The sequence below is a fragment of the Azolla caroliniana genome, unplaced genomic scaffold, assembly GCF_043228905.1.
Source record: "Azolla caroliniana isolate FFs.n. ecotype wild unplaced genomic scaffold, voAzoCaro1.0.p SCAF_17, whole genome shotgun sequence".
In the NCBI taxonomy this organism is placed as follows: domain Eukaryota; kingdom Viridiplantae; phylum Streptophyta; class Polypodiopsida; order Salviniales; family Salviniaceae; genus Azolla; species Azolla caroliniana.
In genome coordinates this window covers 15,267,115-15,291,725 of record NW_028230452.1, presented here as the reverse complement: position 1 = coordinate 15,291,725, position 24,611 = coordinate 15,267,115, and the positions used below count along the sequence as shown (strand labels likewise).

The following is a 24,611-nucleotide window of genomic DNA, read 5'->3' as shown; positions in this document are numbered from 1 at the left end:
GACCGGAAGTTGTTAGAATAATATGATTTGACTTGACTGGACTTGACCGAAAGGAGAGCTTACAATGAATAGGAAGGACTTAGGAGGTGTTTGACCAAAAGTTCTTAAAATAATATGATTTGACTTGACTTGACTTGACCGAAAGGAGAGCTTACAATGGATAGGAAGGACTTAGGAGGTGTTTGACCGAAAGTTCTTAAAATAATATGATTTGACTTGACTTGACTTGACCAAAAGGAGAGCTTACAATGGATAGGAAGGACTTAGGAGGTGTTTGACCAAAAGTTCTTAAAATAATATGACTTGACTTGACTTGACTTGACCGAAAGGAGAGCTTACAATGGATAGGAAGGACTTAGGAGGTGTTTGACCGGAAGTTCTTAAAATAATATGATTTGACTTGACTTGACTTGACCGAAAGGAGAGCTTACAATGGATAGGAAGGACTTAGGAGGTGTTTGACCGAAAGTTCTTAAAATAATATGATTTGATTTGACTTGACTTGACCGAAAGGAGAGCTTACAATGGATAGGAAGGAGGTGTTAAGCATTGCCCTTTAAACCCTAAAGACTTGACTTGACTTGAGAAAAAGAAAAGAAACCCTAATTCATTTTTAGCAAGACTCATCTCTTGACCTAATGACTTGAATAGTCAAGCAAAACAAGCCAAAGGTGGCGATGGTGGTGGTCTCAGAGCGCTAGCTCACAAGGGTTTATTCCTGTCTCTGTTTATCTCTGTCTTTCTGTTTCTTCACGGGAGAAAACCCCACCACCACCGCCATCATCATCATCATCATCATCATCATCATCATCATCGCCATCGCCATCGCCATCGCCATCGCCATCGCCATCGCCATCGCCATCGCCATCGCCATCGCCATCGCCATAACCGTCATCATGATCAAATCTCTTATCCTAGGTAACTTGAAATACCATGATCATGATGATAACAACCATTTCAGTTGTTATCATCATGATCAAGTCTCTTATCCTAGGTAACTTAAAATACCATGATCATGATGATAACAACCATTTCAGTTGTTATCATCATGATGAAGTCTCTTATCCTAGGTAACTTAAAATACCTTTGATATATCCCATGCCCTGTTTCTTCTTCTTTCACCTATGCAAGGTCCCATGGATCAGGATGGGTTTTTTTATTAGTATAACTATACACATTTTCTTTTTGCTTTTGGTTTTTATTTTTTATTTTCATCGTAGGAGCTGGACTTGAAGTAGGAAAAAGCTGTGTTGTCGTCACAATAGGAGGAAAGAACATCATGTTTGATTGTGGTATGCATATGGGGTATAATGATGAGCGACGATTTCCAGATTTCTCTTTGATATCGAAATGTGGCGACTTTACTCAAGTGATTGATTGTGTCATCATCACACATTTGTAAGTAGCTCAAAAACATTAGGGTTTTTCTTTTTTCTTTTTTTTTGTTAATTCTGTTCCTGTTGTTGTAAAATTTTGCATGCTTTGTATGGCGTTTTACTGGAAATGTTTATAATTAATTTGCTTTTCTATTCATGTCACTCAAGTCACTTAATCATCTTGTATTTAATTCGTGTTTTCCTTGTGACAATGCATTAATGCATTATGTTCAATGAAAATCATTCCAAATTTACGAATCTGTCCGTTGTCATCTCTGTGAACTAATATGATTTTAATGATGTTTCTAATCTATTCTAATGTTTGTTTTATTTGCGAATACGTTGTTGTAAATTTAAATGGCAGTTCATTTTTTGTCACATTTGTAGGAATATTTCAAAATTTTAGTTTTGTTGATATCTTCAATCCATTTGATCCGAGTTTTCAGTGGGGTCCTTTACAATGCTTTTGTTTCTGATCGTTACATTTGGGCAACCTTGAAATTTTAATTTGAGTAAATCTTAACGTTAGTGATAGATCTAATCCATTCTAATGGTTGTTTCTTTGTGATGTTTATTGTTGTAAGTGTGGTGGTCCATTGTTGTAAATTTGAATTTGTCACATTTGTAGGATATCTGAAAATCGTAGTTTTTTTGATATCTTGAATTCATTTTATCCAAGTTTTCAATGGGGTCCTTTACAATGGTTTTGTTCTGACCATTACATTTGTGCAACCTTGAAATTTTAATTTGAGTAAATCTTAACGTTAGTGATAGATCTAATCCATTCTAATGGTTGTTACCTTTGTAATGTTTATTGTTGTAAATGTGGTGGTCCATGGAGTTCAATGCGTTTCTCACATTTGTAAAGAATCTTAAAATGTTTGTTTCGTGATGTCTCCAATCCATGCTACTATCTTTGCCGTGAATTCGGCTCTGCCCCATAGATCTTATTTAGTCTCATTAGCACGCTGAAGAAATCTATCTATGTGAAATACAACTATCTTTGCCATTGGTTCGGCCCTGACTCATGGATCTATTTACACTGCTGTTTTGTTTTTAGTAATCTCAAAATCTTTATTTTTGTGATGTTCCAAATCCATTCTAATATTAGTTTTCTTTAGAAATTCGTTATTTTAAATTGAAATATTAGTCTTGCTAATGTCCGGATTAGTCCACATTTTCTTTGTGACATGCACTGATTTCTGGTGTCTCAATGCTACTCTTTTTTTTCAGAAATGCTTATTTTCTTCTCGTCCCCTTTCCCAATTAACCTTGAAATCGTAGTTTTGTTATGTCTTCAATTCTTTCTTATGCTTGTTTTCTTTGTGAAAAGCATTACCGTAAATTTGTAAGATGGTTCAATGGGATTCACAAAGTCTTTTGTGTTTCTAGTCATCTGGATCATGTTGGAGCGCTTCCATACTTCACAGAAGTATGTGGCTATGAAGGTCCAATATTTATGACAGTAAGTACCTTTTCTAGAACATTCTGTACTTAATTAGGAATTTGGAATATGACAAGACTAATTGGTTTAACCAGGATAGGAAACATTTGCTTTTTTTCTGTAGTATCCTACGAAGGCTTTGGCACCATTAATGCTCGAGGACTTCCGCAAGGTGATGGTAGAAAGAAGGGGTCAGCAGGAGCAGTTCAGTGTACGACAAATACATGATTGCATGAGAAAAGGTAAGGAAGTACTCTGGTATTTTGCATCATGTTAACATAGTTAGTAAAGTATAACTATGAAGATATCCAAAGTTTTCTTGCTTCTATTGTGAAATGGATCAAAACTATATAGTGCAAGACATGATTAAGGTTTTTAATGTGAGAAGTGATGCAAGAAAATCCTAGAGCTGCATGGATTTTTGAAAAACCCTCCAAGTAGATGAAGATTGATGCATGTTTTTTTGATTTTTGTACATCTTTGAAGAATACTGAAGAATTTTCAAATATGTAGGCTGGGGCATCTATATACTAAAGAAACTGTTGCAAGATGCTAAATCTACTTCAATGGAAGCAATATTCATGCATTTGAAATTGTCCAGAATTGTCCTAATTGAAGTAATGAAAATATGCCAAGATGTTCTCTATGCCCTCTGATGTAGTGTATGTATACTTCTGCTGACATTGGTTATACGTCAATGTTGAGTGTGATGTAAACATTTTGGATGGATAAAGTGAAGATAATCATGAAATGATACAGTTCAAACTTTGGCCATGTCAATATTAGAAGTTAAATGGGTTTGAGGACAGGAAATATCCCCTAGGTTAGGGGCTTTTTTGACGACATTTTAAATGAGGCTTTGCGTGGTTTCTTTGAAAATGCCTTAACTAACCTGATCTATTAAGTTTTGAGGTTAGTAGATGACAGCCTATAGATATGTTATCAATCTCATGAAGAAGCATTACATCCTAAGTAACTTTTTTTCCCTTTTCTTTTTAGTGACTGCTGTTGATCTGAGACAGACAATTTCTGTGGGAAATGACCTCCAGCTCCGAGCTTACTATGCTGGACATGTATTGTCATGCTCTGTTTAAGTCTTTTGGCGCATTCTGATTTTGAAAATGAGAGATTTCAATGCCTAATTCAAAGTTAGGTATTTTGGTAATCTAATTCAGAATGACATGATTAATTTTTGCAGGTCCTCGGTGCAGCTATGTTTTATGTCAAGGTGGGTGAAAGCAGTGTAGTTTATACAGGAGATTACAATATGACACCTGATAGACATTTGGGTGCTGCACAAATTGACCGTCTGCAACCAGACCTTATCATCACCGAGTAGGTTACTTAATTCTTATGCAAGCCTAAATTGGATTTTTTGAGAACTATCATTTTAGCAGATGCATACATGTGTACATGTGTGTTAAAAGATGGTGTAGTTGCTCCTGTTAGAAATATAATCCAGAGTTTTCTGATATAGGGATAGCTAGAATCCTATGCAGTGATGTGTAATGAAACAAACGTCTAGTATGCATATAAGTGTTACACTATTTGTGGTGGAGAACAAATCCATCTGTAGGTGAATGGTTTTGTTCGTATTAGAATCTTAATGACACACTTCGAATTCTTTGAATGGAGTACATTCCCTGGTTTTTCAAGAGTGTAGAAGCTTGGTGATATGCTTGGAAATTTTTGGAGTCAGTACTTTCAACTCATATTGTAAGCAGTAAAACTTGTAGGGGATACTGTGATGTGGGAAAAAGTTTGAAATCCGGAGGGCAGGAGCGGGTACAACCATTACATTTCTAATGTCTTTCAGTGCCACAATTCATTGCTGGAACTTCATATTATTCTGATAGTCTGGGCATTCACAATCTCCCTCGTTTTTGCAACTGTCATTATTGCACATTGCCTTAACATTTTTCCATCTTTGATAGGTCAACTTATGCAACAACAATAAGAGATTCCAAGCATGCACGTGAGCGGGAATTCTTGAAAGCTGTGAGTTGTTTTGATCTTGAAAATATTTTAGATACTCTGATAAAACAGAACATGACAGTTCTTCTGCTGACTATTTAATGTGTTTTTGCTGGTTTGAAATATAGGTGCACACATGTATCGCTGGTGGTGGCAAAGTTTTGATCCCTGTCTTTGCTCTTGGTCGTGCACAGGTTCATTTTCTTACTTGAAGTATGCTCAAAGTTTACAGCAAGACTTGTCTAGTGGTTTAAGAAAATTCAGATTTAACACATGCATTTTTGTCTCAGGAACTTTGCATTCTCATGGACGACTACTGGGAGCGGATGAATCTCAAGGCTCCCATTTATTTTTCTGCTGGTTTGCCTATCTTCCTAATCCTCTCAAATAATGTCATACATGTCTGTATGTGATGCTTGAATGTCATTATTCCTAAACTGGGTTGTATGACAGCACTCTGTGTGATGGATATTGTAATGATAATCTTAAGGGAAATTAAGTTGTGAAATTATGAAAGTATGCTTGTTTATGTTCTTAATTACCCAATCTTATTTTCCCAATTAGTGCATGCCCACTTTCTAAATTGATGCATTATTGGCAAACTAGTTAATTAAAATATGCCCTGCTTCACAATCTGAGAAAGAACAATTTTAATAGCGTTATTAACAAATCTCATTACTATAATTGGTTAAGGTTTAATTGTGTATTTAATCTTAATTTTCATGTGATTTGAAGAGCCACAAATTTGACCAAGAATCCATGATGATTATGAAAGTACACAAGGGCACTTTCGTAATTTGTGTAGCTTATAAGCATATTTGGGTATCATAATATTTTCTAAACTAAAAATTGATTCCTGAGTCCTACAGAATTTATGTAAAGTATTAAAAGAAGTTAATTATGCCTCGGTTTCACATTATGTTATCGGTAGGATTGCAGCTTATTAAGTATTGATGGTAAGATGCTGCAATGTGTTGCATTTAGAGTTTGCTGTGAAAAGATCTGGATTAATTTATGCAGAAATTAACCATTACATGCATTGCAAAAGCAATGCAGATTAACATCACTAGATGATTGCTGCAACCACGGTAAAATAAAATAAATATCGTTGTTTGTTTCCTTCTCTCTCGATCATAATTATTATAAACTGGGAGGAAAAAGTGCAAGGTGCATTTTTTCAACAGCACAATCATGTGGTCAAGGGATTTCTCTACTGCAGCATAGAGAGCCCTTTTATTTTCTCTCCCAAAAAGAGTATTAATCCACGGGCCATAATATACAATTGGAGCTTAAATGAAAGAAGACCTTAACTAAAGAAAACACAAACATTAATAAATCTGAAGGATATATTTAGCTATCTGAAGCATTTATAGGATATATCTGTAATCAATTTATTTTGTTGCATAAAGAATAATCCATAGCCTGTGAATCTTCCACTTTCTAACTTCTGTTCTATCTCCCAAATTTGGGTATACGTTTCCCTAGTACAACTTCGGATTTCATTCTTGTATGTTTTTTTTATCTGCTTCACTGTACCATTAGATGAAATAAAAAGGATATACCTTAGCATATCGATGACTTGGTAGTTATGTGTGGTGTATTGATTTCTTCGCCATCACATACTGTTGTCATGCGAGGTTAAGTCTTATTGTCTGTGAGCATTTGAGAATTAAGTTTTCTTCTGCTTTATTAGAATGTTTTAGCATAAAAGATATAATGAAATGATAAGGCACATTAATGCCTTAAAAATGTATAGAATATTGTTTGAGGAAACAGGATACATGTTATGTATATGTTTGAAATCTGTATTTTTTTGGTTGTCTATGTTGATACAGTTTCTTACTTAGTTTCGTTTTGATTCTCTGCACTCTTGCAGATTTCTCCTAATGGCATTGTTGAGTGGTTCTATCCGTGTTTTTTTCCCATTTCAGTGTTGTGCAAGAGTTTCCCCTTTTGAATGATAAGAGGATTAGAAACCCCATCCAAGAATCCACCTTAGGAAATGATTTACATGTTAATCTCCTTTTAAGGCCAATGTAGTTTTACTATTAACATATTCATTGTTGGAAAGGAGAATGTTTGATTATAGGTCATGTTAGTATTAGTCTGGCAGTCTATTGTATATCAATTTTCCAAATGAATCAAGTTTTATGGAAAATTATGTTTTTTTGCACAGGTCTAACAATGCAAGCTAATGTATATTATAAACTACTGATATCGTGGACAAGTCAGAAAGTAAAGGACACATGTGTTACCAGAAATACTTTTGACTTCAAGCATGGTATATTCTAACTGAACTGTCATTCTTTTTTTGTGAAGCTATTTTAATTCCATTTTTACGACAATTTTACAATAGATATTGATTCTATTGCGAGTACTGAACTACTTTCTGAATGTTTGCAGTAACGGCATTTGACCGATCACAAATGAATGCTCCTGGACCTTGTGTACTATTTGCCACACCAGGCATGATCAGTGGAGGGCTCTCTTTGGAAATTTTCAAGCTGTGGGCACCCTTTGAGAAAAACATGGTTGTGGTTCCAGGGTAAATTATACTTATTTTGTCGAAATACATTTTGCACCATTATGAGAATATATAAAGTGTCCTGTTGTCTGCAGGTATTGTGTGCCTGGAACTGTGGGATACAGATTAGTCCAAGGAAAATCAGTAAAATTAGATTCAAAAACAACGATGGAAGTTCGGTGTCAGGTTCTTTTCTCCTCCCTTCTTGAATAGGGAAATATATAAATGAAGTGAAGAAAAGGGAGAAGTATCTACTGTTTGCGTATTAATATCACGTGTTATTTGCCATTGTGAGATGGGGATTTTCATTGGCAATCTTGATCACTAGGAGCAAGAACATAACATTAAACCCAAGAACTTGTTAAGTGTGTCATTATATATCAGCCATAATTTGCATATGCAGCCAGTTCTGTGCCCACATGTGTCTGAAAACCCTTTGTAATTTGAAGTGTATGTTTCAAGTCCCCCAAAATTAAGTTCGTAATAACATTCTCGCTCTGCAAACAACATGCACTTTTTACTCAGCAAAACAGAAGGCATTCTATGCAACCTGTATGTGTCCTTGTTGCATACCTCTCTGTGGAGTTGCAAGTCGCCTTTCTCTTTCTTAAATCCATTATCGAATCCTCAACCTGCACACAAGGTATCCTGTACAGGCAGATATCCATGTTATCCCCCAGCCATAGAGCCAGCCAATGTAGAGTGACCCCAGAGCTTGGGAGCTAGCAGTAAGCGGTCTGACATCAACTCCTACCTGCATCCCATACCACTGATCTAAACCTGCCAGATGTGAAAACATGGTAGCCCAGAGGTAAGAGTCCAAGAGTGGTGATCACCTGGTAAACGAGAATGATTTCGAGGGTCCTATCAATAGGATTACCTAACCTTCTCAATGCTGTAAACATAGGAACGTAACACTAATCCTTTGACTTTCTCTGATTTTAAGGTCAAAGCATTGATGGTATCTTTCCAGCCCTCAGCTGGCTCGAAATATAAGAGTTTGGTTTATGACTTTAGCCTACTGGAAATTTCTGTTGCTTAGGTAGGGTGGTCACTGAATTAGTGAGTATAGTAAGTTCCACATTTTGGGATGGTTTCCATAGACCCCATAGAATAAGGGGCACACATGAATAAACCCATTATAAAAAATATCCATTGAATTTGACTTCTATCTTAGCTATTAGCTATATCAAGGATGAGAAGGATAACACTTTTTGGTCCTCCCATTGAATCATTTGGCCGTGCCTAGAAGACAATATAGTGTACAATCCTCTTGTGAGTGTCAAAAGTCTCAAACTATCAATGATAAGGCGCATTTGGAATTCGCTACAATGGAAAGAAAATCATCGTGTATAGACTCGTGTTTAATATATTTTCTTACTGAAGATAGTGGATTCAAAATGACAACAATACAAAATTTGGATTACCTTTCACCGTACACTAAGGCTTACTAAAGTTAACCTGTCATAATGTTTAATTTAATTTAGGATTTATAAAAGCCTTAGGCTCACAGAGCATTTTATTCTATGGAATTTGAGTTTGTTAATGGTTGACTCAAGAATATGCTTAACTATGAACCAGGTTCATCATCTTTCCTTCAGTGCACATACAGATGCAAAAGGCATCATGGATTTACTTCGTCATGTTTGCCCAAAGAATGTTATTCTAGTTCATGGTGAGCGGCCAAAAATGGCTTTGTTGAAAGCAAGGGTTACATCAGAGCTAGGTGTCCCGTGCTTTGACCCTGGGAATGGAGAAGTGGTTGAGGTTCCATCACGCCTTGTAATCAAAGTTCTGGCTACAGAGGGTTTCTTGGCAGGTGGTGGTTCATCTTCTGCAGATGTAGATGATCCAAAAAAGGATAAAATGGAACTGAATGCAGCACATGATTTTCCCAAAAATCTCTTGGAAATTATGCCCTCTGTCAGTGATGGTCTTCGCTCGGGCATTGTTATGATGGACCAGGACAGAACCATTCAAGTGATGCATTCTGAAGAAGTTTTGTCTGCGTTGAATGTTTCACAACATGATTTGCACTTCAAGTGCTATTGTCCGATATATATGAGTTCAGATACAGGTGATATTAATGATGGTTTTGGTAAACAAAAGCCTGATACAACATTGGAGGTGGTGCAGCCTAATGAGCAACCTAAGAAAAGGTATCGTAAAGACTGGAGTCTTGATCTAGAACAGGAACCTGAAAATGATGATGAGGAAGCTTCAACATCATGCCTTCAATATGAGGGGGAGCCAACCTGGATCCCATCGTTTAAGTCATCTGATATTTTGGATGCAGTCTACATGTGTTTAGTAAAAAGGAAATGGCATGGTAGTACACTCTTTACCAAGGAAGATGATTGTATCGTTGGTCATTCAGTTTGTCTTCGTGTTTGTACTAGTAATGATGCAGAATCTCATCAAATCACTTCAACAATAGGCAAGTCTAGTGCTGCCGCTATGTTAGTCTGTACTTGGTCGTCAAATGATGAAAGATTGGCAAACTGGGTTGTGTCCCTACTAAGTACAATGAGGTTGAAGGCAGAATGAAGAATGCAGACTTGTCTATGGTCCTGAATATCACCTGCAAAGTTTATGGGTTAGCAAAGCCAAATTAAAAGGTGATGTCCAAAGCTCCAGAGATGTAGTATCCACAATACATCGCTATACAAACCGTCTTGCATCGTAACAATCGTAGCATATGGAAAACTTCAATATATCCACAATCATGCTCAAATTATTGACCTTTGTGATTTCATATGACATTTTGGATGCTGTTTACATTTGGTTTATGATATGGTTAGCTAAAGTGACATGCTCACATGGCACATGGATATGTCATACATGGAAGATCTCATTGGCACAAGTAACCTCCTTGACTTCAAATCTTGGATTTAACTTTTGCCTTGATGATAATGTGAAATATGCTCATATGGAGCATGGATACATCATACATCGAAGATCCTGCTTGCAAAAGTAGCTTCCTTGACCTCAAATCTTGGTTTAATCTTGTACCTCAATGTTCAGTTGACTTGCTCACATGGAGCAGGGATACATAATACATTGAAGATCCCATCAGTAAAAGTAGCCACCTTGACCTCAAATCTTGGATTATCTTGTCTTGATTTGATTCTATAAAAGTTACGCCGTGCTGTACTCCATATGGGTTCACGGAACATTCACAAGCTCATATTTTTGTTTAGCATGTTCTTAATTGAACGGTTTGGCAAATGTTTCATTATTTTCTATGACATTTTCGTGGACCTGCAGATATGTTTAAAATTATTACGTGAAACTCATAAAAATGTATGTAGATTTTTTGTGTGGAGGCATTCGATTTGATTCTCTATGGGAAAGAAACATGTTTGTTTATGATTTTTGACCATGTGAATCCTCAGTGGAAATGCAGATATGGAAATGCATATAGGAATTACATGGCCAAAAATCACTACTTTGAAATCAGTATGGATAGATATACAGACATGGAAAGGCATTTAGATTAAGTTGGCCAAATTGCCGTTTTTTACAGTGAGGAATAGGTGTGTAGATGTGGAAATGCATCTATGTCAAAAATCACTTTCTTCAAATCAGTGTGAATACAGTTGTGTTAATAATTCACAGGTGTAATATTTTATGGCATGCAGTTAACAAATGGTTAGACATTGATTATATGTTTTATACCTAATTACTGTTAAGGTAGAAGGAAAACACCACGTTCACATTCTTGTAACAAAACCCTTTTTATTTTCATCAATGACTCTGAGACTAGAGGTAATGAGTACTTCCAAGCCTGTTGATCCGCCTAGATGAGGACTCTGTGACATAAGAGGTGTACTGCACAATGAGGCAGAGGCTATATAAACGATTTTGCTTCACTATTCTTGTCAGAGAACCCAGTAGACATTAATATATCCTTCATTATTTGTATAGAGATTATTAGCTTCATTACTTTCATAGAGATTATTACCAACTACACCATTAAGGTTGAGTTTCCATTTTAATGTATTGCATGATTGCAGCTTCAATAAGCTTTCATGATGTCAATGAGGAATATGAGTCAGTTGAATCATATAAAAAAAGAGGGCATGGAGCTAATCCCCCAAACCATCAATAGATACAGGTTGCAATGTGTAATGGTGGACGAATGAATATTGATGCTAAAGCGTATAGTTACTGAAAATGCATTTGAATGCTATAAGGAGCTTGAACCAGAGCAAGCACATAATGATTTGCACGAACTTCAACAAATCAGTGGAAGCATTGCCATTCTATCTGCTTCAAAAAAGATGGCATGGAGAATTTTTAAGATTTAAGTTGCAACTTTTCATTACTCAACATACTGCAGATTCCTCGTTAGTAGGAATGCAAACCGCCGTTTTACTTTGCATTATACTTACTGAACAATCCCTGATCTCATAACACTTTCTGACAGTAGTACAAGTTAAAAAATAATCAAGTTAACACCCTTCAAGTTACTAAACCTACGCTTCATTAAAGATGCTCTGATACTGGATATAATTTGTTATTATAAACTACTTGCATAATTAAGGTAGCTTTGTACTCCCATTGCATATAACATATGCTGGAAAGCAAAAATGCAGATACAGCATGTGTTTGAATCTAATAGTAATTCATATTCAGAGAATCTTTGCACTCTCACAGTGCAACATAACATAGATGTCTGTGCAGATATACTCATAATAGAGGTATAAATAAATAAATAAATATATGGTTATATACATGTAAACACGGATTATGCATACCTTTTCCTCCAGTATCTTCGTGGAGGGATTCCTTGATTATGGCCTTGAGGTCACAAGTGGGATGAACAGGCATTGGGATAGGAAAACTCAGTTTTTTAGCTATGGCCCCTGTGCTGATGATGCTTACAGCAGGTACTCTATAGAAAACGAAATGAAAGAGAAAAATCTATCCTTTGATCTCAGAATCCAGAAACTTGATGGCTACTTCTAGAGTTGAGTGGCCATATGGGCAAGGGGCAACCACAATGACCTCCCATTCAACCTTATAACCATATGGCCATGTTGATTCAAGTTTCTGGATTCTGAGATCAAAGGTCCCATGTCCTCCAACCATTCTTGGAGGAAGAAGTAGCCATCAAACATTCAAGGGGTGGAGCCATCGATGCCCAGTGCCCACCCAGTGATGGCTTTTGTTATGTTCCTTTTCTCCATCTGTCTGTTCAAAATGATCTTCGCAAGCTGGCGGGTGCGCAGTAGAAGGTATGATGAAGGAGAGAAGTAGACATAGTGTGCTTTCTTTTGCTTGTAGTTTCTTAACCGGTTTGGCCCAAACCGGCTCGGCTCGGCTTGAGCCTTTCCAAACCGATCTCAAAAAACCGGTTAAGGAACCTCACGCTTGAACCGAGCTGAACGGAACTAGTCTAGTAGAAGGTATGAAGGAGAGAAGTTAGTGTGCTTTCTTTTGCTTGTGGTTTCTTAACCGGTTTGACTAGGCTTCAGCCTTTCCAAACCAGGCTGAACCCGATTAAAGAAGCTCAAGCCCGAACCAAACTAAACCGAACCGCCAAACCCTTTAAAAATAGTGTAATGGCTCTCTTCATGATTCATGAATCCAACTATTGCTTAACTCCTAGTACTATTGCAAATTTGTAGGAGTAACTTCTCAAATCGACTCGGATCCTTTTTTATCCATACAAAGGCGATTACACATTTGTATATCTTCTTGCATCCTTCATATATGTGGCATGAAAATGGTTGTGCATCAAGATGGAAACTCCTTGTGTGGGCGGGCATTCGCATCACCAAAGACAATAACTTCCCCCTAGGATTTGAAATCGGGACTATCAATTTCTAGATTGACAAAAAGTCTGGTCTATATCTAAACAAGCATAAAAATTAGAATCTTGATGATGAATATAACATCCAACTACAAAAGTGGGCATATCATTTGGATTTTCTATTTTGAACCATATGTAGCAGTTATGTTCATCATTTTTTATGATCGACGCATATTTCTCTATTTCCTTGTTAATCAAACATGTCACCCCTCCTTGTGCTCTTCATGGTCTTGGATTTTTTTCCCATATCAAAGAGTGTAACATTGTAATTGCCTAAACTTTGATTCCTTTAAGCATTATGCTCCCACTTTTCAGCAAGAAATTTGATATATGAGTCATTAATCAAATCCTCTATGCCAAATCTCGCATTGCATGGGTATCCATTGCAATTCCAAAAGCATTGTCATATAATATTTGAATTAGTCCCATATGTCATGTGTCCATATTTTCTTACCTTTCCGTCTTTAGGCACATCTTTACCTTATCTTTAAATATTTCTTTATATGCTATATGACGAGCATTTTATTGTGAGATGGTTTGATCTTCACTCACAAAGCATTGTGTACATTTGAGGTACACCAAACTATTTTTTAGTATGATCCTTCGCTTTGTATAGTTTGTCATCAATACAATAGGCCTTTCTCCCGAATGAGCAACTTTGCATTTCCCAACTCAATGTGCCCCATTACATATGTTCACGTCCAACATACCATACATAATACATACTAAAGAATTCACCAATGACATTTCAAAGGGACACTGATATTTCCACACTCTACTATAATTGTCATGCATATTCGTTTAATTCTTGGTGTGTGCTTTCTATATTCTTCTCTTGATTCATCATATACATAATTGTCGAATTACATTATACATACCTTTTTTTATATGCTTTCAATATTCTTCTCTTGATTCATCATATACATAATTGTTGAATTACATTATACATACCTTTTTTTATATGCTTTCAATATTCTTCTCTTGATTCATCATATACATAATTGTTGAATTACATTATACATACCTTTTTTTATATGCTTTCAATATTCTTCTCTTGATTCATCATATACATAATTGTTGAATTACATTATACATACCTTTTTTTATATGCTTTCAATATTCTTCTCTTGATTCATCATATACATAATTGTTAAGTTACAAAACATACATAACTTTTTTTTATTATATGCTTTCAATATTCTTCTCTTGATTCATCATATACATAATTGTTAAGTTACAACATACATAACTTTTTTTTATTATATGCTTTCAATATTCTTCTCTTGATTCATCATATACATAATTGTTATGTTACAACATACATAACTTTTTTTTATTATATGCTTTCAATATTCTTCTCTTGATTCATCATATACATAATTGTTATGTTACAACATACAAAACTTTTCTTATCTCAATTACATCCACAAAGTTCATCCTATGGGATGGATCAAATGGGATGTAATTGCACGCATAGCCCAGACGGTGCTCGAATCCGCGACCTTCGGCTCATAAGAGCCATCCTCTAACCAACCGAGCTACAAGACTGATGCAATTCCAAAAGGGATTACTCCACAAGCAAGCTTTCATTCCAAGAGAGCCTTGTTCAAATCTGTGAGTGCAAGTTCATTGTGTGAGTGCCCCTTCATTCTCTGAGCACCCGCTCATTCTATGAAGAAAATTCCCCGAGGCAATCCATGAGTGTTTGTTCATTGCACAAAGGAATTCTCGAGTGCCAAGACATTCCACGTTCAAGGGATTGCATGACCTCAACATACAAAACGAGGTTTTCATTAAGGAAATCAACAAGGGACTGCACGAAGGCCATTCCATGAGAGAAATCCACAAAGGGGTTGCACAAGAGCCAATCCACAAAGGTGTTACATGAAGGCCAAGACACAAATGCAATCCACAAAGGGTTTCCATGAGGTCATTTCACAAGACCATTTGAGGAGAGGTTTCCATAAAGGGATTGCATGAAGGCCATTCCATGAGAGCAATTTGCGAAAGGATTGCGTGAAAGCCAACCCACAAAGGGTTTTACACTAGGCCTCTCCATGATTAGGCCATTCCATAAGAGGTATCCATAAAGGCAACACTGAAGAGATTGCATGAAGGTTTTTAGGGGTACCCATTGCAAGTAGATCTCTAACGACATCATGTCCTCCTTAGTTTAGGTTCTTGATATTGCCCAAGTAGCACAATCATGCATATTTATGCAACAACATTACAACTAATTTCTCTTGCAGACATGTTGTCCACTAATTCCTCATCAAAATATTGTATTATTTCTAAATTCTTGTTCACTTCTTATAATCCTACTTGCAAATTTCTTTTTTCATCTATCTCTTGATCAAGAATTTCAATGGCTCTACCTATGTGTCCAACAGTTCATGGCAAATTATCATGGCATCGTGTCAACAAAGCATACATTCACAAATGTATGGCTTTAAATTAAACATAGTATTGGAGATTTGAATACTAACCAAAGTTATAAACATAGATGATTGTGTATTTGACATGACTCTGTCATCCAAAATCATATGTGGATAGCATGCACCAATACTTTTTCCAACATTCATTGAAAGTTTACTCTTCTATATAGTGTGCATCCATAAAAGAATTGAAATCTATATGTAATGCCATGGGATTTTTTGTTGTTTTATCTATCTAACATATTTATGTAGTTAGAAATATCAATTGGAGTTCGAGCTATGCCAAAGATGTGGATACACGACAATGGGCACCTTATTTAACTCCAATAGTTCATACACCATTCAATGTGTAAAAGTTGGTTTGGAAGTGCATATAATGCATAAACACCCCATGTCCTTTATGTTGGAATCTCAATGCCTCCAATCTTCTCATATGCTTAAACGCAATCAACAGATTGGAACTCACCAAATTCAACTTTCAAATAATTTCTTCCTTACAAATTTAATTATGTTTTTGATCAATAACCTTCCCACAAAAAATATTGAAACTTAAAAAAAAATAAAAAATAAACTACACCATAGTTTCCATTACCAATCCAAAAAGCATATACAAGACATATAATGATATAATCTAGTGGCAGGCAAGATATCCCCCATTATGTCATAATTGAAACCAACCTCCACCTATGGAGGAAACAACCATCGCGGGGGTACATATTGCCAATCCATTTCGTCATTTCTCTCCACAAAAACTAACAAATCTTTCCATTTGCCTTTAAATGATTGTTGTTTCAAAAAAATCATGTCTTTATTACTTGTGAAGGAGTCATATTGACCTTTTAAAATTGAGATAAGCATTGACCAAATTTCCTTCACACAATGAACATGATTTTGCGTTATTTTCTGAAACACATTTTTGCATCAATCTATCCAAATATTCCATAGAACCACCGATGATATCGTAGCCCATACTGTGGCATCCGCATTCAACTGATTTGACCTTGAGTATGGTATGTCCTTATATTGCCTTCCTGTAGTTTGAAGGGTAAATAGTATCTTTCCCCTTTCATAATTATGCTTATCCACATTTAAGTCCATCCAAAAGACATTTCCCCATGTAATAGCATTAGGTCCATATGCAACACCAATGAGGCGCAACATATGTTTCCAAACAGAACGTGCGGCCATATAGTTCCATAAGGCATGTTGCATTGATTCCAAGTGAAGCCCACAAAAAGAGCAAGTTTTGGTTCCCTCCTCCCTATGCATCCATTCCAGGACTGGAAGTGCATAGTAGACACATAACCATCTAAATGTAATGATTTTGCGAGGAATCTGTAGAGCCCACAATCATTTCCAAAATGCTAATACTGAATGCATAGGAATATTATTATTTAACCATACCTTAGCTGCAGTTGGCATAATTGGATTCCTCTTTCGTTGGAATTCCCTACCTAATTTTACAAAGTAGTCAAAGAAAGAAACCATCTTACCATTAGCATCTCTCCACCACCATTCCGTCGGATCCCACTCTAACTCCAATAAGGGTGTATTATCATAAACCAAAATATCCCAGAAAGGGTTTACTTTTTCAGGATGGGGATCCATAATATGTACCTTCCCTGTTTTTGCAACCACCCTAATAGGCTTCCACTCCACTAAATTGAGAAGGTCATCCTCCATAGAGACCCATTGCAATTTTCCCTCTGAAACTATTATATATGCTAAGAAGGATTCATTAGATGTATAAGCTCTTGCTCCAATCAAGACATTAAAAGAAGAGAATGCCCTGTACCATACATGATTTGAATTAAAAGCGTTACTTATCTCTTGGAACATTAACTTACCACCTCTTATTGATTTCAAAACTTGTTCCTTAACATCCCTAAAGGATTGATTAAAGTTTAACCAAGTACCAATATTAGCCGTAAATGCCTCATCAACCACTGCCCAATTTAACCTTGCCCTTCTTCCCAACATATTACCATAATCATCCTTAATGAAGGGGTTCCAACAAATTGGTTTCCTTTTTCACTCATCCTCCCATATAGGATGTTTATACACAAGATTAGGCAACAAACATTTCCAAACTCTTAATAAAGAGTTAAAAAATTTATCCGAAGTGAAAATAGAAGTCAAAGGCATATCCTCGTGCACAAACCACCACCTCACATTTCGCTTCCAATGTCTACCTCTACATGGAACCAATTCCTTCATATGTTCATGAAGTAGCAACTTCCATGGCTCATTCCTTGGAAGCATACTTCTCACAACAAATTTCCCAAGTAATGCTCTACATTGAAACATTGGGTCTATCAACCCTAATCCGGCTTCGTGAGGAGGAGATATTATTACCTTCCACGCAACTTTAGATCTTGCATTTGCATTAGATGCACCCCATAAGAAATTGTAGACAAGCTTCTGTACTTGAGAGAGAACAAATCTTGAAAACAACCAAGATGAGGGGATATACCACATCGAAGATAGAAGCACTTGATTAGCAATTACAATTCTTCCAACCAATGATAAATGTTTCGAAGACCAAAATAGCAATTTCCTCTTCAATGACATCAACAAGGGGGCAATAAGTTGATCATGAGTAATATCAACACCAATTTGACAACCAAGATATCGTATTGACCTCCCATGTTGAAGCCATTGAAAATCTGGATGGGGCAACCAATGTGAAACTCTATTATTTTTCATTCTTATTCCAATGGATTTATTCCAATTTATAATAGCACCTGATAGCTCACAAAATTCTTGCACCACACATTGAACATTACACAAATTTTGTTCCTCCCAATCCACATATAAAGTAGTATCATCAACAAATTCATTATCAAGCACTTGTTTATAATTTTTCGAATCCCCATTGCAACCCTTTAATTCTTAAGGCCTGATTATTAAAATACACATGAAAAGCATTAGCTATCAATAAATGTAGGAAAGGGGCCAATGGACATCCTTGCCTAACTGACCTTGAAATAGAGAAGAGAGCATCAACTTCTCCCGCCACATATACGGAGCTAGATGCATTCTTATACAAGGCTCTTACCGCCAGTACCCAAGCCATTGGAAATCCTAGTTGTAACATAACTTCCTCGAGGAAAGACCAATCAACTCTATCGTATGCCTTTTCAAAGTCCAACAATAGCACCAATAGCTCAACATCCTTCTCTTTTGCCAAAGTTGTAAGCTCCCAGAACATGAAAATATTATAAAAAATAGACCGCTTTTTATAAATTTACCCGTTTGCAATTTATGAATAATATCATTTAAATTAAATAAAGGTTGCATACGTAAAGCAAGGACTTTAACATAAATCTTATCCATAGTATTCAGAATAGTTATCGGTTGCCACTTCTTAATGTCAACTACTACCCCCTCCAATTTAGGAATAAAAAAAATTAACCATACATTCCATTGATAAGGCATATCACCCAAAGTAAAAACCTCTTGTAATGCTTCCGTTACACTGATTCCAATGTGATCCCAATAACAAAGAAAAAATTCAAAAGGAAACCCATTGATGCCAGGACATACATTCTTACCCAAGGCCTTAATTGCAGCATGCACCTCATGAACATTAAAAGGTTTAACTAATTCATTAGCCATAGAAAGATTAACTTTCTTCTTCATAACACACCGTAATGTAGATCTTAAGGCCAATTGCTCATGCGTAAATGACTGCCTAGTTAGCAAAGATTGAGTTTCAAACATATGACATGAAGTTGATAAACTATGAGTTAGAACAAGAGTTAACCCCTTAGTTCTAACATTCAAGGTGACATTTACCAAGACATTTCCACATACAACACAAGATTTATGCATGAGACAAATAAAGACTTAAAATGAGGAAACTCAATTCTCAATATATTTGGGTATGTATAAGTAGGCTACATGAGTTTAATTTGGTTAGCCTACTTCAAGATTTTGTTTCTACACCTTGGGCACAATCTAAAGTTATATTTTGATAAAACTTTTAGAACATAGGGACAAAACATTGAAATACCCACGAGTTCTTATTTCCCTAAACACTTCTACCTCTTTTTGTTATAATTTTCTTATGATCTCCCCAAATGCACCTTGTCAAAACTCAAACAAGGAATGCATCATATGCATGGAAAAGGTGCATCAACTAGAGGCATTTGGACAACAAGAAAAATACTAAGGTGTTTCATACTTTAGATTTTCCCTCATGTATATAAGAGATGCTTATGAACAAGTAGCCATTGTAATAGTCATAGCTCCAAGGACCTTCTATGTGTCAAGTTGAAATGATGACTACACGAATGTAACACATGACGGGAGTAGGAGCAGAGAAGCAAGTTCCATATTTTCCAAGAAGCGGATGAGTAGGAGTAGGAGCACGACGGGACCATGCTCATTGACCAAGATAGAGAGGAAGATTGCAGACGAGGGACAAATAGGATCCACGACCTCCACAATCTCTTCGCAACCTACCCCATGTTCCTCACCCTCTCCATTCCTTTCTCTCTCCAATCGTTCTTTCTTTCCTGCTTCATCATATGCCCCTTGACCATCACTCACCTTTGGCACATTCACCTTCGGACTGTCATAGACATATCGATAAATCTGGGCCTTTACTATTTCTATGGGAAATAGGAAGGGGCTATTGGAGCTCAACAAATAGCCCAAAATCTCAATTTGTGGATATGGACCACCATCCCATCACTGAAAATGACTGGTAAATCTCCACACACATGTTGTGCAAAGCACCATGAACACTTGGTAATCTCCCACCCCCTTCCATGTTCATGAATGTCCTAACATGGAATATGCAGGGACTCGGAGTCGACTTGACCAGCAAAACAAATGGAAACTAAGAAGGGATCTTGAGGATTACTTATTAAGCGATGTTGCTAATATCATCATGTTGCAGGAGCCCCATCTTGATAGTGCCTACCTAAAGGAAGTTGGAGACCTTCTACCAAGATCATGGTGAACAATGTGGGAACCAACAATAGGACATGATGGAAACTATGGTGGTATTTGCACATTGATTCGGGAACATCTAGCTATGAGTTTATGTTGACGACGAGGTCGTAGACGAGGAGTGCGGAAATGGTGAATCATCAACGAGCGGAGGAGATATCGGAGAAGAGGAACACCAAGGTCGATTGAGCGCACCCGAATCGATAGAGTGCTTGGTGTATATGAAGAGATAGGAGTAGGTATTAAGAAGAGGGGCAAGGGTAGGGGATTAACATACTAATTGAAAAAATGAAATAGAGGGAGAAAGGGGAAAGGGGGATGGCGGCTAAACACAAAAACTAATAAAAACATAATAAACCTAAGATTAAAGATTAAAAACGAGATTAAAACATAATAAACCTAAGATTAAAGATTAAAAACGAGATTAAAACATAATAAACCTAAGATTAAAGATTAAAAACGAGATTAAAACCCTAATTAAAGTTTAAAAAGTGGGGTAAGGGGAAGGGAAGGGATTAACATAAAAACTAATAAAATGATTAAACCGTAAATAATAATAATAATAATATATAACCCTAAGTGCAACACAAGGTAATGGGAGGGGTAGGACGGATTAACCTATTAGTTAAAAATAAATTGAAAGAGAGAGAGAGGGAGAGAGAGATTAAAACATAATAACACTAAGATTAAGGATTAAAAACGAGATTAAAACATAATAAACTTAAGATTAAAGATAAAAAACGAGATTAAAAACCTAATTAAAGTATAAAAAGTAGGGTAAGGGGAGGGGAGGGGATTAACATACTACTTAAAATGAAAGAGAGAGGTACCATTTACAACTAAAAAACGAGATTAGAACATAATTAAAAGGGGGAGGGAGAGATAAAACATAAGTAAAAACATAATTAGAAAAGGAAGAGAGAGAGAGAGAGAGAGAGAGAGAGAGAGAGAGAGAGAGAGAGGGATAGGGATAAATATTCCTATTTATGCCTCTACCCCTCCATTTTTCCTTAGCCACCCTATACCCCTTATTCTAAACCAAATATTTATCCTCTCTCTCTCTCTCTCTCTCTCTCTCTCTCTCTCTCTCTCTCTCTCTCTCTCTCTCTACATATAGCTGAAATTTTAGTTCCAAATTCTCTCTTGAGTTGGACCTAAGACCTAGGATGCGGCAAGCTCGACCTGAAGGTGGTTGAGGGATGGGCACTAGCAATCGAGAATGGACATATTGAGGTCTGGAAAAGAAGTGGTAGTGGTGTTTTTTAGGTTTCTTCACACCTCTAAACGTTTTGGTCCCAAACTGGTTCCTAAACCGGTTCCTAAATCGGTTTAGGTCAAAATGGTTCCTAAATCGGTTTAGGCCAAACTGGTTTAGGGATCGATTTGGTTTGGTTTGGTTCAGGTTTGAGAACACCAAAACGGTTTAGGCTTAACCGGTTTGGCTCGGCTAAGCCTTAAGCGAATTGTTGCCAATTCCTAGTTTCTCCTCCAAATAATTCCGACCACTTAACACCATCTTTCATTCTAGTAGGATCATTTGAAGGTGGAATTTTGGAAAATACCCTTCTCTTTAGTTTTATAAGCATGATACTCATCTAGTAAAATACCTTGCATCTTAACGTCACCATTTGCATATCGCAAAATGGTGTCTATCTAACTAGCATTCACCACATTATCAAAAACTTGAGAATTTTCCCACCAAATTGGGTTTAAGAGATATCCAATTGCATGTAATGGTGTATGTAACATTTTGCATCTATCTATGCATAATCCTCTAATTTCATCAAGCAACATGTTCTAAATTCCTGGCATTTTATTTATTTATTCTATCATTCGTCTTGTACATTAATATACCAACCCCATCATTCGTCTTCTCTATCCACCAATCAAAGCACCTTTAAAATTGGTGAGCATAATTCCAATATCATCTTTACATTTGACCAAAAGGAAGCATTCAATATTATCGAAACTACTTCTTCTGCTTGTTGTGTTTTAGATCCCTTCCATTCACACCATTCTTCACTAACCACCATTCTTCTTAAGCCATTATACACTCTATCATCCAAAAAATTTGATAGCACAATGAAACTATAAGCAAACCTAGTAGTAGAAGGCTTCAACAATTCCTTTTTACAAAACTTGCGAAACATTGCAACCACATATAGCTTTCTTCTGATAAACATAGTAACCTTCAAACCTAATCTCAAAGCATCTTTAACCCAAGCACATTTTCGTATATCCTCAAACAGTAAATCAAGACAATGACATGTGCATCTAGTAAAAAATATCATGGGCCACTCTTTCTCTATCATATGTCCTACTACCACACAATTTGATCCATTATCCATACATGCACAAAATTTGTTGGGCCAATTTCAGGAATGATGGATTTTAGAATATTAAAGATATACTCTCCTGTTTTACATTCACCACTTGTATCCACGGACCTTAAAAACACTAAACCAAACATTGATGAAGCCAAAACATTAATTATTGGCCTATTTCGAGTATTTGACCAACCATCACTTACTATAGTGCATCCATATATTTTCCATTTATCTTTAATGCATGATAGTTTATCTTCAATATATTTCACTTCATCTAGATGTCTCTTTCTCAATTAGAAAGAATTTGGCGACTTATATGAAGGACAAACCTTTGCAGTTTCTTGAAGCATGTCTTGAAAAAATGAGCTATCAATCTTTAGATGTGCAATATGCTCTTCAAAAAAGAACCTTCTCATTGATTTATTTGCAATTTTATTCAAACTTTTTTGCCAAGACATTTGTAGGGATCCACCACTATTCTCAATTGTCCTCTTCTTACATGATGAAGATGACATGTCATTTATAGATGCACAAGTAGATGGCACAACATTCACATTATTCTCACTTTCCACAATACAATTTTCATTAGCATCAGGAATTTCATGAAAAAGAATACATCAAGTAAACACAGAGAATGGAGATACACAATGAGAGAGAGAGAGAGAGAGAGCGCGCGTGTGTGTGTGAGCAGACAACAAGAATGCTCTATACATATGATTGTGCTCAGTGAGCACTTTTATACTTGAGCCCTGACAACGGGCTGACAGGAGTACTATCAGTACTTTAAAGCTCATGAATGCGCCTAACACTAACTCTTCCTATAATATTCCTATTTACTAAAGTAGGAATATAGGCCCCTAACGACCAGCTGATTCGGTTTCCCAACCGATTCGGCTTTCGACTTATTCAATCGATTTAGGCCTAGCCGATCTGTCTCTATCCGATCCAGCTCTCGGCTTCCTTAGCCAATCCGGCCCAAGTTGAGCTTGCTCGCTCAACACCCCCCCTCAAACTCAATTCGAGGTCGACTCCTTGTGTTAACGCCCGCTGGTTCTTGCTTCTGGCTCCTCCTGGTGTCTTCACGCCTTGCTCACTATCGTGGAGGATTCTAGCTACTAGGGGGAAAACTCGCCAATTGCGTGTGAACAAGGGCGTGCACGGATGCACATAGAAAGGGGATCTTGTATCCCTCCAAAGAGGGGAATAAAAGTGTGTGAAAATAGAAAATCGTGGAGGAGAATCTCTGACAGAAATGGTTGTCTTTACTACTGATGTACCAACCTCTCCTTATGTTATAAAAGGAGGGAAGGGGGATTGAGAGAGTATCCATCGTTTTGGAGGGGAAGGTGCTGCCAATTTTGTGCCCTCGAGGTTTTAGTTTCTGCTCTATGCATTCGGTAAGGGAGAGTGAGGCCTCTGCTCACATAGGAAGCCCATGTGTGTGTGTCTGAACACCGACCTTGACACTCTGATTTTGACTTGAGGCCACTTGTATTCTTCTTTGTCTTTGATTACTAGTAGAACTTTTGGTATTGCTATATCCGGGTATTCTCCCCCTGTGTTTTCCTGTTCTGGTCTCTTTGTGTCGGATCAACATTCGTTTCTCTGTTTTTATCTTTGGGAGGTGTCGATTCCCTTGCCACCTGTCATGAACATCGACTCGAATTTTAGCCTTAGGTCCTTGTATATATATATTTCTCCTAGACAAACTTTAGACTTTAAACCTTTGTATAAAGAGTGGTATGTAAGACTAA

At 36.6% G+C, this 24,611-nt stretch overlaps 1 protein-coding gene across 3 annotated transcripts; it reads left to right on the top strand.

Annotated features, from left to right (window-relative positions):
• Positions 1 to 602: 602 nt before the first annotated feature.
• On the top strand, positions 603 to 10,449 carry CPSF73-II (cleavage and polyadenylation specificity factor 73 kDa subunit-II). Of its 3 annotated transcripts, XM_087333469.1 has the most exons (14): positions 603 to 794; positions 870 to 918; positions 1,221 to 1,398; positions 2,769 to 2,841; positions 2,945 to 3,062; positions 3,820 to 3,893; positions 4,019 to 4,155; positions 4,755 to 4,818; positions 4,923 to 4,988; positions 5,085 to 5,154; positions 6,971 to 7,075; positions 7,198 to 7,339; positions 7,414 to 7,504; positions 8,900 to 10,449. In XM_087333469.1, exons 2-14 carry the CDS (start codon positions 897 to 899, stop codon positions 9,863 to 9,865), a joined length of 2,106 nt encoding a protein of 701 aa, XP_087189595.1. In that variant the 5' UTR covers positions 603 to 794; positions 870 to 896; the 3' UTR covers positions 9,866 to 10,449. The 3 variants fall into 3 exon arrangements, with proteins under 3 accessions (XP_087189595.1, XP_087189594.1, XP_087189596.1); XM_087333468.1 differs by having other exon boundaries at positions 603 to 918; XM_087333470.1 differs by lacking the exons at positions 603 to 794; positions 870 to 918 and adding an exon at positions 973 to 994.
• The last annotated feature ends 14,162 nt before the right edge of the window (positions 10,450 to 24,611 follow it).